The sequence below is a fragment of the Rhea pennata genome, chromosome Z (genome assembly GCF_028389875.1).
Source record: "Rhea pennata isolate bPtePen1 chromosome Z, bPtePen1.pri, whole genome shotgun sequence".
NCBI classification, from domain to species: Eukaryota; Metazoa; Chordata; class Aves; order Rheiformes; family Rheidae; genus Rhea; species Rhea pennata.
The window spans coordinates 69931349-69945200 of NC_084702.1; the positions used below are offsets into that span (position 1 = coordinate 69931349).

At 43.0% G+C, this 13852-nt stretch overlaps 1 protein-coding gene across 1 annotated transcript in view; it reads left to right on the forward strand.

Moving 5' to 3' along the window:
* The first annotated feature begins 4813 nt into the window (after positions 1-4813).
* MTMR12 (myotubularin related protein 12) overlaps positions 4814-13852 on the forward strand; it is a 33440-nt gene continuing 24401 nt past the window's right edge. The window contains exons 1-2 of the mRNA XM_062600186.1: positions 4814-4952; positions 12723-12777. Of these exons, the coding sequence (XP_062456170.1) occupies positions 4893-4952; positions 12723-12777 (115 nt within the window). The 5' untranslated portion in view covers positions 4814-4892. The remainder of the gene's footprint in view (positions 4953-12722; positions 12778-13852) is intronic.

Consider the following 13852-nt stretch of genomic DNA (forward strand, 5'->3'; position numbering starts at 1 on the left):
AGTCACGGTAGGAGGTTTCAGCTGAGGAAAACTGGGGGAAGTTTTTTCCAAGCGCAGTGTAGTGCTGCCCCTCGGACGTGAACACAGGACTCTCCCCAAAGAAATCAGGTTCTCCCAATGACAAACAAAAATCTTCACTTAAAAATTAACATACACAGTACAGCTAGTTAATAAACAACTGTGCGGCGCAGATAAAACATAAAGAATTCCTCTACAGCCGCATTACACAATCTCTGACTGTGCTCAGTAAAGGAGGACGGAAGCAAATGCTTGTATTACAAAACTCTGTATGTTACCTTGATGTTCACTGTGAAGGCGCCAGACTGTGAAGGAAGAAATCTGAACCAAGTTTGGAAACGAGCTCCCAAAGGATGCCTGGAAGTCGCTGCAGATGAAAAAGTGAACGCGAATGTGAATCTGGTACTAAAAGCACTGCCTTAGAGCCCCCTTTTTTTAATCTACTTCTTGCTTTTATAAAACTATATGTGTGTATACATATATATATATGTGTGTATATATATATATGATTTCTAGTAGGTAATTATAAAGTAGATACATCTACTACTGGTTTTTTATAGACATTTGCTGATTTTTTCCCAAAGAAAAGCAGTTTATTTCTCATTTCCAATTCTTTCTCGGGATAGTTTCCAGTAATCTTACTTCCAACTTAGTCTTAAGTCTTCCGCATTTCCAGCATGCGGATCTCAGCTACTTTAATGTGATCTCCTGTGTTTCCTCCACGAAGGCCTAAGCCGAGTTACCCAACCGAGCAGTGCAAACCGGGAGGGTGAGAGCCCTCGCGCACAGCTGCTCTCTGCGCGCGCAGAGCGGCTCCCGCCCGCCGGGGATGCCTCCCACCTCCCCGGCACGGCCGGCCCTCTGCGACGCGTTCGGGAGCGTCACGCTGATTACGCGTGTACTATAGAAATATTGAGATTTCTACACCTGAGGCAGACCGATCTGGAGGACGGATCGATTATTATTCTGGTAATGCCCAGACAAGGGTAAAACACGAAAAATCTTTGAAAGAACCCAAACAGCTTCTCTAGGTAGAAAAAGAGGATCAGGAGACCTCGACCTTGGTAACTTTTTGTGTAAGTCTCTTTCCAGCTACTACTTCTTTATCGGCAACACCATTAGCACGGCGTTTTCTGAAAGCAGTCGCCAGACCCGGATCCAGCCACGGCGAGAGGTCCGAGGGGCTGCTCAGCGACCGCGTCCTCCTACCCGTGATTTACCCCGCCGGGGACGGAAGCGGCGCACGTGTCTGGGCCTGTTCGGGTCTGCAGCAGGACGAGGTTTCCCATCGCAGATACCCGAATTAACAGATCTTCTCCCGGACTCTAGACCTGCTTTGGAAGGAGATGCATTCAGATCCCTCCGAGGAATGTCCCGGTCTCCCCAGCAGAAGTGTCGCCGCAGCACCGGTTTTAAACACGCGGAGGCTGCTAAGCCGTGCCGCAGATTGGCTTCGCCCGGGATCGGAAACGCAGAAATGCAGAATAAAGGGCACTAGTTTCCCAGAGCCAAGGCAACCCTGAGGAGGAGGACTGCCAAAAGGGAAAACGTGAGATACAATTTGTTGTAGTTAAGAAGATCCCTGAAAGAAAACTGATAGGAAAGCTGAAAATGGCTCCTTTGTGGCTCCCCTCCCTCAGCTGTTGCCACCAAGGCCTGGGCACAGCTGAGAATTCAGCCCAAAGACTTGCTCAGATTAATGCATGTAGGTTTTTAAACAAATAAATCTCTCTCTGTGGGAAGAGCAGAGTTGGTCTGTGAAATGCCCTCCTGCAGGATGCTTTAGAGGTAAATACTGTGATTATATTTTTAGACAGAATGAAAAATATCAGGATTGGGTTTTATAAAAGCCCCTGATAATCTGGGGGCAGTGAAATGCCGTATGTCTTTCACCCACCACAAACAAAGTAGAGTCTGACTTTTTTAAAAAAAAATCCTCTTCTATATTTGTATGACTGTCACTGACATAAATTCACAATTAAATAAAAGTAAAACGATGACAGGAAGTCCTTGGAAGCCTGCATAGTAACATAGTAAGCATAGTCAACATATTAAATAGCTTGTATTAATGCAGAATCCTGGGAACTTTTATTTGTTGTAAAAATGATTCTAAAAAAGAATCTTCCGTAGTGATGGGATGATCCCAAACGATACAACAACGAGCTCCCATATGTGTGTTTAGGAAAATGTTAATGAGTGAAATCACTGGAGGAGGAGGAGGACACATTAAAATAACACAAAATTCATAAATGAGAGGCTGCAGATGACTACAAGCGGAGAAGGAGAGCGCTCACAAGGGCTAACCTGAGCCGAGCAAAGCTGGTTTCCCAAGGTGGCCTGAACACAATGCAGCCTCTTGAGGCTGTTTCTGAACAAGAAGATAATTTGGTTATCCTGATTACCTTCGAAAGGAGCCTATTTTTTTTCTCCGCTATCTATAGAGAGACTCTAAGGAGAGATTAGGTTGCTGGGCTTTTGTGAGCTCTTCACAGGCACTTGAGACTTTAAAATTAGAGAGGGGGAGAAGAGCGTGCACAGAGCTCATTCTGTGGATGCTGCAGTCACTAAAGCCATCGGTGCTCTCTAACTTGTCGGGGTGCAGAGCATTTTTGGGTTGCAGCAGGCCTTTTTAGCTGCAGATGTATTTGTCTGAGGTAGGTTAACTTGCACGTGTAGTAGCTTTGCTTCTTCCGTTCTGAAAGCTTGCAAAGGCTCACAGATGAGGCTGGGGTCTCCTGATATGGCTCTCAAATTCTTGGAAAAGAGTTTCAGATCTCTGCTCCAGTGGCTTAAACCTCGCACCACTTGGCAGCCTGGGGAGCATAGCAGGGGAAGGAGCACGTCCCACTCGCGGGCTCTTGCCTAAGTACCAGCTACAGCACCACAGACCGGACATGAAGCTAAGCAGATATTTTGTCGATGCAGAATGGCAGGAACCTTGAATTAACTGCATTTCTTGGATGTGGGGTTTTTTAGACGAGATGCTGAAAAATGAATTCCTATGTGCTCTGTGGGAATTAGAGCTCCTTTTGCACTTTCCATCAGAGTTAAAAGTTTGGCCTGCTGTCAAAACATCCCTTCCTCTTTGTTACATGCTCTGCCAGTAAATAGCTACTTCTTGCCTTAGCCTGCTGTAAACTTTAGGGAATGCTTGGAGGTAACCCTGCTGTTGCCACTGTAGCTTCAAATATTTAAAAGATGTTTTGTACTGCTATTCCCTTTGCTTGTGCATTTTAATACACTAGAGAACACGGAGGTGCTGTCCCAGTATTTCCCCAACCCTTGATTTATACCAATGTAATGTCATTGACTGTACTTTTGACCCATGCAGCTGAGATCAGGGCTGATGTAAAAGAATGATGTGGAAGCAGCTGGGGAGTGAAGCGTGAGAGCTCTTCTGTGTGGGATGGCACTCCAGAACTGCCTTCACTGCGACACTGCACATGAAGATTAATCTTTCAGTTTTCCTATTTTCAGGCAGATGGTTGAATCATCATTCTGTGAGCCTGAGATTGAAACAAGGGAAATTAATTTATTTCTGAATTACAATAGTTACTTCAATTTATTTTTATGAATGCTGTCTCATGACTCTGTGTTCCTCTTTTTCCTTCCTTTCAGTTTTCCTGAGAGTGGGTTTGGAGCAAGAAGTATTATAACAAAAAGAGGATGGGAACACAATAGTTGCTTCTCATTCACATTTGAAGGAGCTATTGATTCTCATGCCCCATGGTCTACTAAAATTTGTATAGTATGTGTTATTCTTGGTAAAAATATTTCCATAATAATTTCCATAATTATTGGGGTAAAAATATTTCCGTAAAATCAACTTTACTAAAATCAGACTGTCAGTTTGCTTGCCATGCATCATTCAGATTGTTGGGTAGTCTTGCTGTACTGCAACAGGCAGTTCACAGTATTTGTACTGTTCCGTACCTGGATAAAAACTAAGCCTTTAAGCGTAACCTAGATACCTGGCAAACCTACTGTTTATTAACAGCCCTGATTACACAGTGCCCAGAGATGACATTCCTGAGAGGCCGCGGCCGTAACGTTTTGGACGGAGAACGTCTTGGGACTATTAGCACCGGGGTTTTAGAGAACGGCTCTAGTTTATTTTAATGGAGGCCCCATTTTATGTCCTTTGCTTGTATCCTGCCTAAAGGAAAACAGCGTCCCAATGTTTTCCTTGGATTTTACTTAACGCCGGGGTTTTTTCAGAGTGTGCACGGACGCGCTGTGGGTGTTTTGCAGCCGGGTTCGCGGCCCAGCGGAAGATCGGAGCAGACCGATAGCCCAGCTGAAGAGCAAGCAGGAGCGGGCAGGCTTTTCGCCCTGAGGCCGAAAAGATGCGGTTAACCTGGGGGGGTGGAGGGGGAAATGTCAGCGGGGACCCGCGGAGCGACCCCCGCCGCGCCCCGCCCGCGCCCGCCCGCGCCGCTCTCCGCCCGCCCGCGGGGCGCCCCGCGCGCCGCCGCCGGGGGCAGAGCCCACAGCGCCCCCCGGCGGCCGGGGCCGGGGCCGCGCCGCGCAGCCATTGGCTGCTCCTCGCCGGGAGCCACGCCCCCCGCGGCGGCGGAGGGAGGGGGAGTGGGCGGGCGGGCGCGTGAGTGACAGCGGCGCTGCCCAGTGGCGGCGGGCGCGGCGGGGAGGCGGCGCCCCAGAAATGGCCGGCGGCGCGGGGGGCCGCGGCCGGGCCGGAGGCGGGGATGGGCGGGGCCAGTTACGTGCGCCGGATACCGCCGCCCGCGCTGCCGCCGCCGCCGCCGCCGGCCCCCCCCCGCCGCGGGCGCGCTGAGGAGGAGCCCTGGGAAGCGCTGCCGCCGCCGGCCGGCGCCGCCGCGGGCTCCGGGTGCAGACGGGAGGCGGCCGGAGCCATGTTGGGCAGCGGGGCCAGGGCGGCCAAGCCCTCCTTCGTGTCCTACATCAGCCCGGAGGTGCGCGGCGGCGGCGGCGGCGGGGGGGAGGAGGAGGAGGAGGAGGAGGAGGAGGAGAGGCGCCGTGTGGGGAGCGGGGCCGCGGGGCGGAAGCGTGCCGCGGGGAGCCGGGAGGCGCCGCGCCGCGCCCCTTCGGGCCCTGCGAGCGCCCGGCCGTCGCCGCAGCGCAGCGCGGCGCGGCGCTGCCCGGGTGGCCGGTGCCTCTGCGGTGCTTTATCCGAGGGGCCGCGGCGAGCGGGGCGCGGAGCCGCCGGCGGCTCCCCCGTTCAGCCGGCGCGGCTCTGCGAGCCGTGTTTCTGAGGGCGCTTGGGCGCGTTCAAACTTTCTTTCCAGTGCTTCTGCAGTGAAGCCTGGGCCTCCTCGTGGAGCAGTTTGATGTCGAAGTCGCGGGCGTGCGTGATTTCCACGTGTACTTGGTGCTGCTCCTTCCCTTGTGTACCAAACCCACCGCAACTGGAGCCGCTCTGGATTGGGCTCACTGGGGCCGCGCTGCCCGCGGACAGTGTTGGTTCAGCGCTCGCTCTCGTTTCCAGTAACCATTTCCTTGGCTGTGGCTTAAATTCTTGGAGTTCTTGGATCCTTGGAGTAACTTCTTAGGAGGATTCATCTCTGTGAAAGCTGGCCACTTTTGCCCAGTTTTCCTTCATAATTCTTAATAATCTGGGACAAACTGGTTCTTCTTGGTTGCTTGGTCCTCTTATAGAGTATGTTTTCCTTATCTTGTCAGTTAGCGTGGAATTTGTCACTGTGAGGACCCTGGAGAATCTGTTCAGTGTTTTTCACTGAGTCTGTGAAACCCTGATGTAGGGTTGTATCAGCCCCTTTAAGTCAACTGTGCTGTTCAAAACTCATTTCCTTATTTTGTGGTAGCAACTCTGTTTTCACATGTTACTCAGTCCTAGCAACTTGTAGCAGTTTACTTTTTAAAAGCTTTCTGAAACTTTCTTCCTTATCCTTATCAGTGAAAAAGCATATGAACAGTAGCTACAAAGATTTCTTGGTTGTGTCAGTTGACTCCACTCAGATTTTTTTTGTTGTTTTTTTTTTTTTTTTTTTTTTTGCCTTGCACAAATGTGCAGAAAGGGCTGAATTTTGTGAAGGTAAGAACTTCACTTGTTGGGCCAGATGCGCACGTATGTTTTTTTAAATGATCTCTGAAAGATAGCCAGCATGTTTGTTTAAATGGGGAAATGATTAAAGCAGACTGAAAAAGGTACCGGTCAAAAATATATGCAGTGCAGCAGGATATCAAGTAATAAAGTATTTTAACTTGGTTTTAACTGCAGTGGTGTCACTCTTCAAGTATGATCCTGGTAGCTGCAGGAGGAATAACTGAGGAACTTTAAACTGGAAGATGAAGTTTTTAATGAAATATCCTGCTGTGTCAAGAGACTGCAGTCATTTGCTTTTTATGTACTACTATTGTTCTTACCCATCTTCTTGATGCACTTAATCTAGAAATTTCACAGGCTCTTGCTGTAAAAGCTTTAGATACAGAGGTGACTTCTGCCATACTGCCAAAAAATAGCAGTCATCTCCGTTTCAAAAGCTTAAAACTGAAGTCAGATGTGAGTTGTTAAGCAACAGAACCATGATACAAAGCGATATGGTAGTGTGATATACTGTAGTCCTTGCCTACAACCTTCAGAGATTCGCTGGGCACATACTTTGCCTTGTTTGCAGGGAAAGTTGTTTGAGATGTTAGGCTGCTGCTGCTCCAAGATTAGGGCAGCAATGCAGTAAGAAAGGTGTAACAGGCACTCCTGAGTCTTTGTTAAAGCCTCGGCTTGTTTAGCCTCCAGTAGTAAATCTCCAAGTACCTGAGGGACACACTGCTAATGTTTGTTTTTTTTTAAAAAAAAAAAAAACTTTAAGCTGCTCTTGCTATGGACTTTTTTTTTTTGCTACTTTTAGTGTGAAGAGAAATAAGAATGCTATTCATGCTCATATGCAGCAAGATAAAAGTAAGGTGTGAACAGAAATTCTCTGTATTAAAGGAACGGAAATGACTTCTGCTGCATTTCCCCAAGCGTCTGGAAAAGCAGAGTTCTTGACATCTGACTAAATATAACCTAGTTATGCTCTGCTACATGTAACCACAGATCAATCAATGGTCTGTTAAGTGCAAGACCATAGGATGTTGATATTAATGACACACTTCCCTTCACGACAGACTTGGCTACTCTGCAGGAAATGAGGGTGAACACTAAGCTATAAAAGTCAATGTTTTGACATGTCTGATGGTAGACTGGAGATATTTACCTGTGGAAGCATAGAAAACTTAATTCATAGTTCTTGTTTTCAACCTCTAAATATTTACTGTTTGAAGCAATGAGGGCTAACAAGCTGGATCATATTTTCCTTAAGTCAATCTCAATTTGAATAAAATTGAGGTGTTAAATATGCTTCAAAGCTTAATGTTGCTTTTTGTGTGTGCATTCATAAAAGTGAAATCTTCCATGTTTATTCTTCTAGGGTGTTAGTTTTTGTATTAGCCCTTAAATATTTTTAAAAACAAACTACATGGGAAGATGCAGTCCATTGCTTCTCGCTTGTGAATGCTGGAAGTCTGCTCTGTATAACTTCAGAACAGCAGTAATGATGCCTGTTTGTTGCTTTGTATAATTGGAGCTTTTTTGTGTCAGGGAAGCGATGGGGGTGAGGGATAAAGTGAGCTTGGAAAGCAGTCCTCACTGCCGCTTATGTAGTAAATGCAGTCTGCCTTGTGTACAGAATACAGATGAGAATCAGGAGTACTTAGGAGTTCATGTTCTGCTTGATGCTGCTTGTGCCTACAGTCCTAGGTACATCTCAGGACACTTCGTTTTGAGGGCAGCTTTCACAGCTCTTGTGCTTTCTCTCAAATCTTCAATTCCTCTTAGCTGATAACTACTATAACTGTTTGTTCCTTGTATTTTTTGGTACAAGATCAGATTTTGTTGTGACTGTTTTTAAAATAGTATGATCTTCTAAATTAGAATAATGGATTTGAGGTATGGTATAATGAATAAAAGTTGCAAAAGTAGACGGCTGGGCTCCGAACTGATGTAGGGGAAGCAAGGAACTGAAGTCAGAGGAGATGGACAGAACAATGCAAGGAAAGAGGAGAGATTAAAAGATGTAACAGACATGGAAAACATGTGCTATGATCTAATGGGCCACTGGATAATGGAGCCAAGAAAGGAAGGAAAAGGAGCGTTTAGAGATTTTCTGCACTGTTTTTATTGTAAGTGTCCCTTCTGAATTGTACGAAGTGCTAGTGTAAAATTAGGATTGTCTGATCAAGTAAGTCTTTCAGAAAATTCAAGCAAACCTGAATATGTACTTTGTGTGTTAAGCATAAGTTCAGGTATTACCTTTTCTGTATGAAATACAAGTGTAACTGTTAAACTTTTTTAAAGTTTGGGGTGTTTTTACTCAAGAATATTCATTTGTTTAAGCACCAGTACTTTGCAAATATTCTGGTATACAGTTTGATACTTAGCTTTCTTAACCATATTTTTTTTATCTGTATTTCAATTGCTAGTACTGTAGTGAAGTATGGTTAAATAAGAAAAAGCTGAGGTTTAGGGCAAGCCTCACCATGCTGTAGAGCTTTCTTGTGGAGATACGAGTTATGAGAACTATATTACAACATTAAAACATCTTGTATTTTCACAGCAGTGCTATCAGCTGTCAGCCTTGAAGAATGTGTTTCAGATAGTGCTCTTGAAACCTTGAAAGTGATAGCTGTTTCCTTCATGACTTCAATCTAATAAATTTTTTTTCCTCAGTATGATTACTAAAAATACTGTTTTCCACTGTTGGAACTACCTCTAGCAGAAATGTCTAGCTATGGGCAAATGGAAGAGTTACTCTGGGCTATGGTAGGTTTTGAGTTTACAGCATGTCACCCTAATTTGCAGTAACAGACTCATTGCACAGCCTCTCTGCTGAGAGTGATAAGCAATATCCCGTATCAATAGACCTATATAAATATTTTGTAATACTGATTCCAAAAATTCTAACATCTCTGACAAGATCAGAGCAGTCTGGATGCTAGCATGCAGGGGATGTTTTCCTTTTTTTCCCCCCCTCATTTTCCATCCATAGTTGCTTATCTCCCTGTGGAGTGGGATGTGAGGAATTTGTCTATTGTGATGAGGCTCTAGGGCAAAGTAGAGCAAGAATCACTTGGAATCCCTCTCCTGCCCTGCCTGCTAGGACCCTGTTAATACAGCATCAGTGCTATGGCTGTACTGCCTTATACTCGCTATTGTCATGTGTGTCTTCTCTTATATGCTTCAATGCTTGGAGGAAGAGTCCCTCCAGACAGATCTGGAGAGCAAATCTAGTATTTTTTCAGGGTAGAGCCTGAAATCCTTTACTCAACTGTAAAATATGCAGTTGTTTCCTGCACTTGGAGACTGAATCCCTGGGGGTCAGCGCACCCAGAGTGGAAGAGGCAAGTCTTCCCCTATGGCCAGTTTCTTGACCATGGTATTTTTCCCCATATTGAAGCGGAGTCTGCTCAGTGTGGCTTTTCCTCTCCCTTCCGGGAGCAGTGGAGATGACAGGTACTTTAGGGCTGTCATCGTGCTATCCACTGCAGTTGGCTTGGGCTAAAAGGATGGTGCATGATAAATCAGTATGGTGTGACATATTGTCAAAATGCAGTTTTGTATGACTTTGTGATTCTGTGCAGTTAGAATTGATAATTGTTGTCTACCACTATTTACTAAGGTGTCCTGGAAAAAAGCATATAGTACAAAGTGCCCACCCAGGTGGGAAGCTGTCTCCAAGTAAGTTACTAAAAGCTTTAGCAAAATAGAGATCTTTGTTCCTGTTGGTCCTGAATCAATTCAAACTTAACTCTCCTCTTTTGAGTGGTGTCTGGCTCTCTGCTTGTAGACATTGCTTATGATAGGGTTTCCGGTGTATCTTGAGTAAGAAGTGTGAAGTACCAAGTGGCAGCTTAGGACGTTGAGAAAGGAGAAGCTACAGATGAAGGATCTAGAGATGCACATGGTTTTTGATGACTGTCTTAGATAGCAAGTGTTTACATGCTTAACTTCAAATGGTCAAAGGGTGAAGTTTCCTGAGGATTAAGGTGGTCTAATAGTTTGCTGTTGAAAGGGACAGACTTGCTCCTGCTGCTTACGCTGCAGCTATTCTGTGCTTGAGTGACCTGTTGATGAGTCAGTTCTGTTACCAATAGGCTATAACAAAACCAAAGCCTAAACTAGCAGAAGTAAAAGTTTCCAGCAGATCTTATGAAGCGAATTACCCCAGCATGCAGCCAGACAAATTTGTGTGCGAGCAGGTGGTGTGGTGGGTACAAACTTCATGACTGTAGCCATGAAGTTGGTGTTGAGGAGCATCCAGCTTAGAGGCAGCAGGCTCTCAAGTCAGTCTGGAGACATATATTGTTCAATACTGAAATACTGTAGAAAAAATAAAGATGGAGTAGTGGGTAAAGAAGTACTAGCTGAACCTTTGGGTTTCCACATAACTTGTATTGACAAATGGAGAGTTAACATCTTTTCACTGTAATGATCTTGACTTTCTCTCTTAAATGGACAAATACAAATGTAATATTTGTAGAATTGTAAACATTAACACTTTTTTATCTTTACTTGGAAAATGAGTTCAGTGAAATGGATTCTTCAGCAATGTTCAGCTGTTCATTGCTTGCATTCTAACTATCTCTAGTGAATATGTAAGAAAGCTGTGTTTAAAATATTATTTACACTGTTACGGGAATATAAATGTTGACTTTCAAGTAGAATTCATGCTGCTGAAGGCTCAACTACTTGAAACTGTTGTATATTACAGGAATTCTCCTTCAGACAGTGAAATTAGCTGTTGTTGTGTATTAATCATACAATTAAGATCTTTATTCTGCTATGGCACTATTTACTTAAAAATCCTAACTCTTTCTGGGGAATACCAATTTAATGTTTAACCAAAACATAAATAATTTTTTAAAATGGTTTATTTCTATGGTACTGTGACGGAAAATTTCAGTTCATTTTAACACACAGAAGTATATTCAAAGAACTTCCTTGGTAGCATCAGCTATTTTTCTGCTAGCACCTGTTGGCAGGCTCTGCTGAGTAAAATGATACTTAATTTTATTCTTATATCAATATGAGTAATATATGTGTACATAGTAGTAAGAATCTCTTATGGTATCTGCCAAAGTAAAGGCTTAATAGGAAATAGTGTACTACTTTGCTATTTTGCAGCAATGATAGTATGTGGCTTGTGCATGAAGAGTGTTGTATTTGGTTGTACATAAATAGTGACAATAGAAGGCATAGCTATAAAGGCATTAGTAAACCCAGAGTTTGGCTTAAAGCTACCAGTGACAAAGATGTAACACTGGGGAAAACTTGCATTTATTTCTCCTCTGAGTGCTGCAGTGTTTGATGCTAGCTATGGTGGTGTGGGGTTTTTTGTTTAGTAACTTCTTTAGCTGAAAACCATGAACTTTGCTTTAAGTTACTTGTATAAGATCCAGACTTAGAAGTCAAAGGCAGCAACTTGTGTTTTGTTTTCTGTATTAGCTGCCAAACGTAGCTGCAGATTTCTTCAGGACATCACTGCTTTCATTTTAGAACTGCTACCTGTTTTCCAGCAATTCTGGAAGTCTCTGCTTTCACGCCACAGTCTCCTTAGTGTTGCTGCACAGCTGTAAAACTTTGGATCCTCAGAGTTTTGAGAACAACAAGTGATATGAATGGCACAGGGAATGTATTTTTATGCTGCCAGGGATTTTTGTTTTTCTGTATTTAATCCACTGGAACTGCTGTTGCTCAAGTCTACTTTTGATAGCTTACATTGATTTACAATATTTGACTTTAGATGCTGGTCACAAACTAGTTTTAGTTGTCTTACTGCTGTGGCCTCACGGTAGCGGGATGTTTCCAGTTAACTAATAGTTTTCCACAAAAACTAATGCATGTGAAGTGATCCTCACTTGGAGGAGGAAGTTCAGAACTGGCTGAGCAGGAAGGGTGTAGCATGTCCTCTAATAGTTTTAGTCTTTCAACTGGAGGTTTTGCCTTAATTGTCAGTGCCATAAACCTACAATAACTGATACTGAGAGTTTAATAGTTTTTGTGCAGCTTGAGTCCAGTAGCAAGTATGTCCTGTGGCTTATTTTACCTCTTGACTTTGAGATTCTGAAATCCTTTTCCATGTGGTCTTAGTATTGATGTTTAAGTAACTTGCATACTTTGATTGGAATAATACATAATATAAGAAAATTAGAAACATAATGAAGTGCAAAGCTTTAAAAATTGTGAAAGGTTTATTAGAAACATGTCAAGTCATATCGTTGAGCTGTGTGGAGAAGCTTTTAAATGAGCTTTGGGACTTGAAAGTGTAACTGACTTTAAGCTGATCCATTTACTTGTACTAAAGGAGCAAAGTAGCATCTGTAATGCTTTTATTTCTGTCTGTTATGTATGCAAACAATGCGTTTCCTATTTTTGTGTTCAGAACTGTATGACTTATGGGTATCAAAACATTAATTATTTAGCTGTAGACTACTGACCTTAAGTGATTATCTGCTTGGAGTAGGAAAGGAGCATACTGGAAACTGAAGTAACTCATGAATTTAAATGTTCCTATTTGCTAGAATATGAGGAATTTGAGAGGCTGTTAGTACAGGAATGTTATTTACAGTATGTGTTGGAGCAAGATCTTTGCAAATAAGTAATGACTCTCTCTCTGACTCTCTCTCTCTCTCTCTCTCTCTCTCTCTCTCTCTCTCTCTCTCTCTAGGAAATACACATAAAGGAACCCATAGAAAAGGAAGTAAATCCTCGTTTGTTACCAGGTAACTGTTGCATATTTAGAATTAGAATTTTTTAAAAAGTAAATGCTTTTTATATATAAAAACAAACATATATTTTATTTTTATATATATATATATATATAAAATATACATATATATAAAAAAAAAGAAAAACCTCTCATCTGTTTGCTTCAGCAAACTCAAGTGACATCAATGTCCTGAGTAGTAAAAAGAGTTTTGGGAGAAAGCTATGCAGGTTGAATGCATTAAATATATATATCTGCACAGATTGTTAGAAAAATTAGTTTTCATAACTTTCTTGGAGTACAATATCTTTAGATAACCTGCATTTGGAGAACTGTGTCTATACTGTAGTCTGCTTTGCTTCTTAAAGATAAAGTCATATTTTTTTCCCCCTGGAAACAGACAGATAAGTAGAAAATTGAAGTTAAGTTGCTTTGCTTTGCTTCTACTTTGAGTTATTTAGGCATTTCTATGCCTCATTTACTGTTAAGATTTTTTAAATTTACAACTCTTTTAGATTTTTTTATAAATACTGTTAGTGCTCTGCAATTCAGGAAGGATGAGCTTACTGTTACTAACAAAGTATAAGCAAAGCTTAGAATCATAGTGGTGGTGCTTTCTGCAATCTGTGTAAAAGGCTGCAAATCTAGCTGTTTAAGCCTACTAAAACTTGTCTTTGAAATAAATACTGTATTAAACTTGAAAATAAATTTCTTTTAACTTTAAGATATATGCTTTATTGGCCAATATTTATGCAAACGTGTTTGAAGACTTAAAATGATCCTGGAATCTGTAAAAAGTAGAATCTCAGGTCAATGCTGTGGAAGAAGTAACCATGATGTATTTGTATCAATCAACTAACAAAGAGTTTGACAGTAAGGAAAATCAGGAAGGTTTTCAGCTTGTTAATTTACCATATGATCTATTCCTCAGTGGGATTTGGGCTTTTTTTGAGAAGGTGCATGTATGGTGACTCCTGATTTGTAACTCCATGCATTGTTCTCCTGCCACGTAGAGGAGGTAGTGGTATGGATGCTTCTGGTCATTGAATTTCTAATCATGTTCATTTGAACACTACAGGATAGGTTTTCAG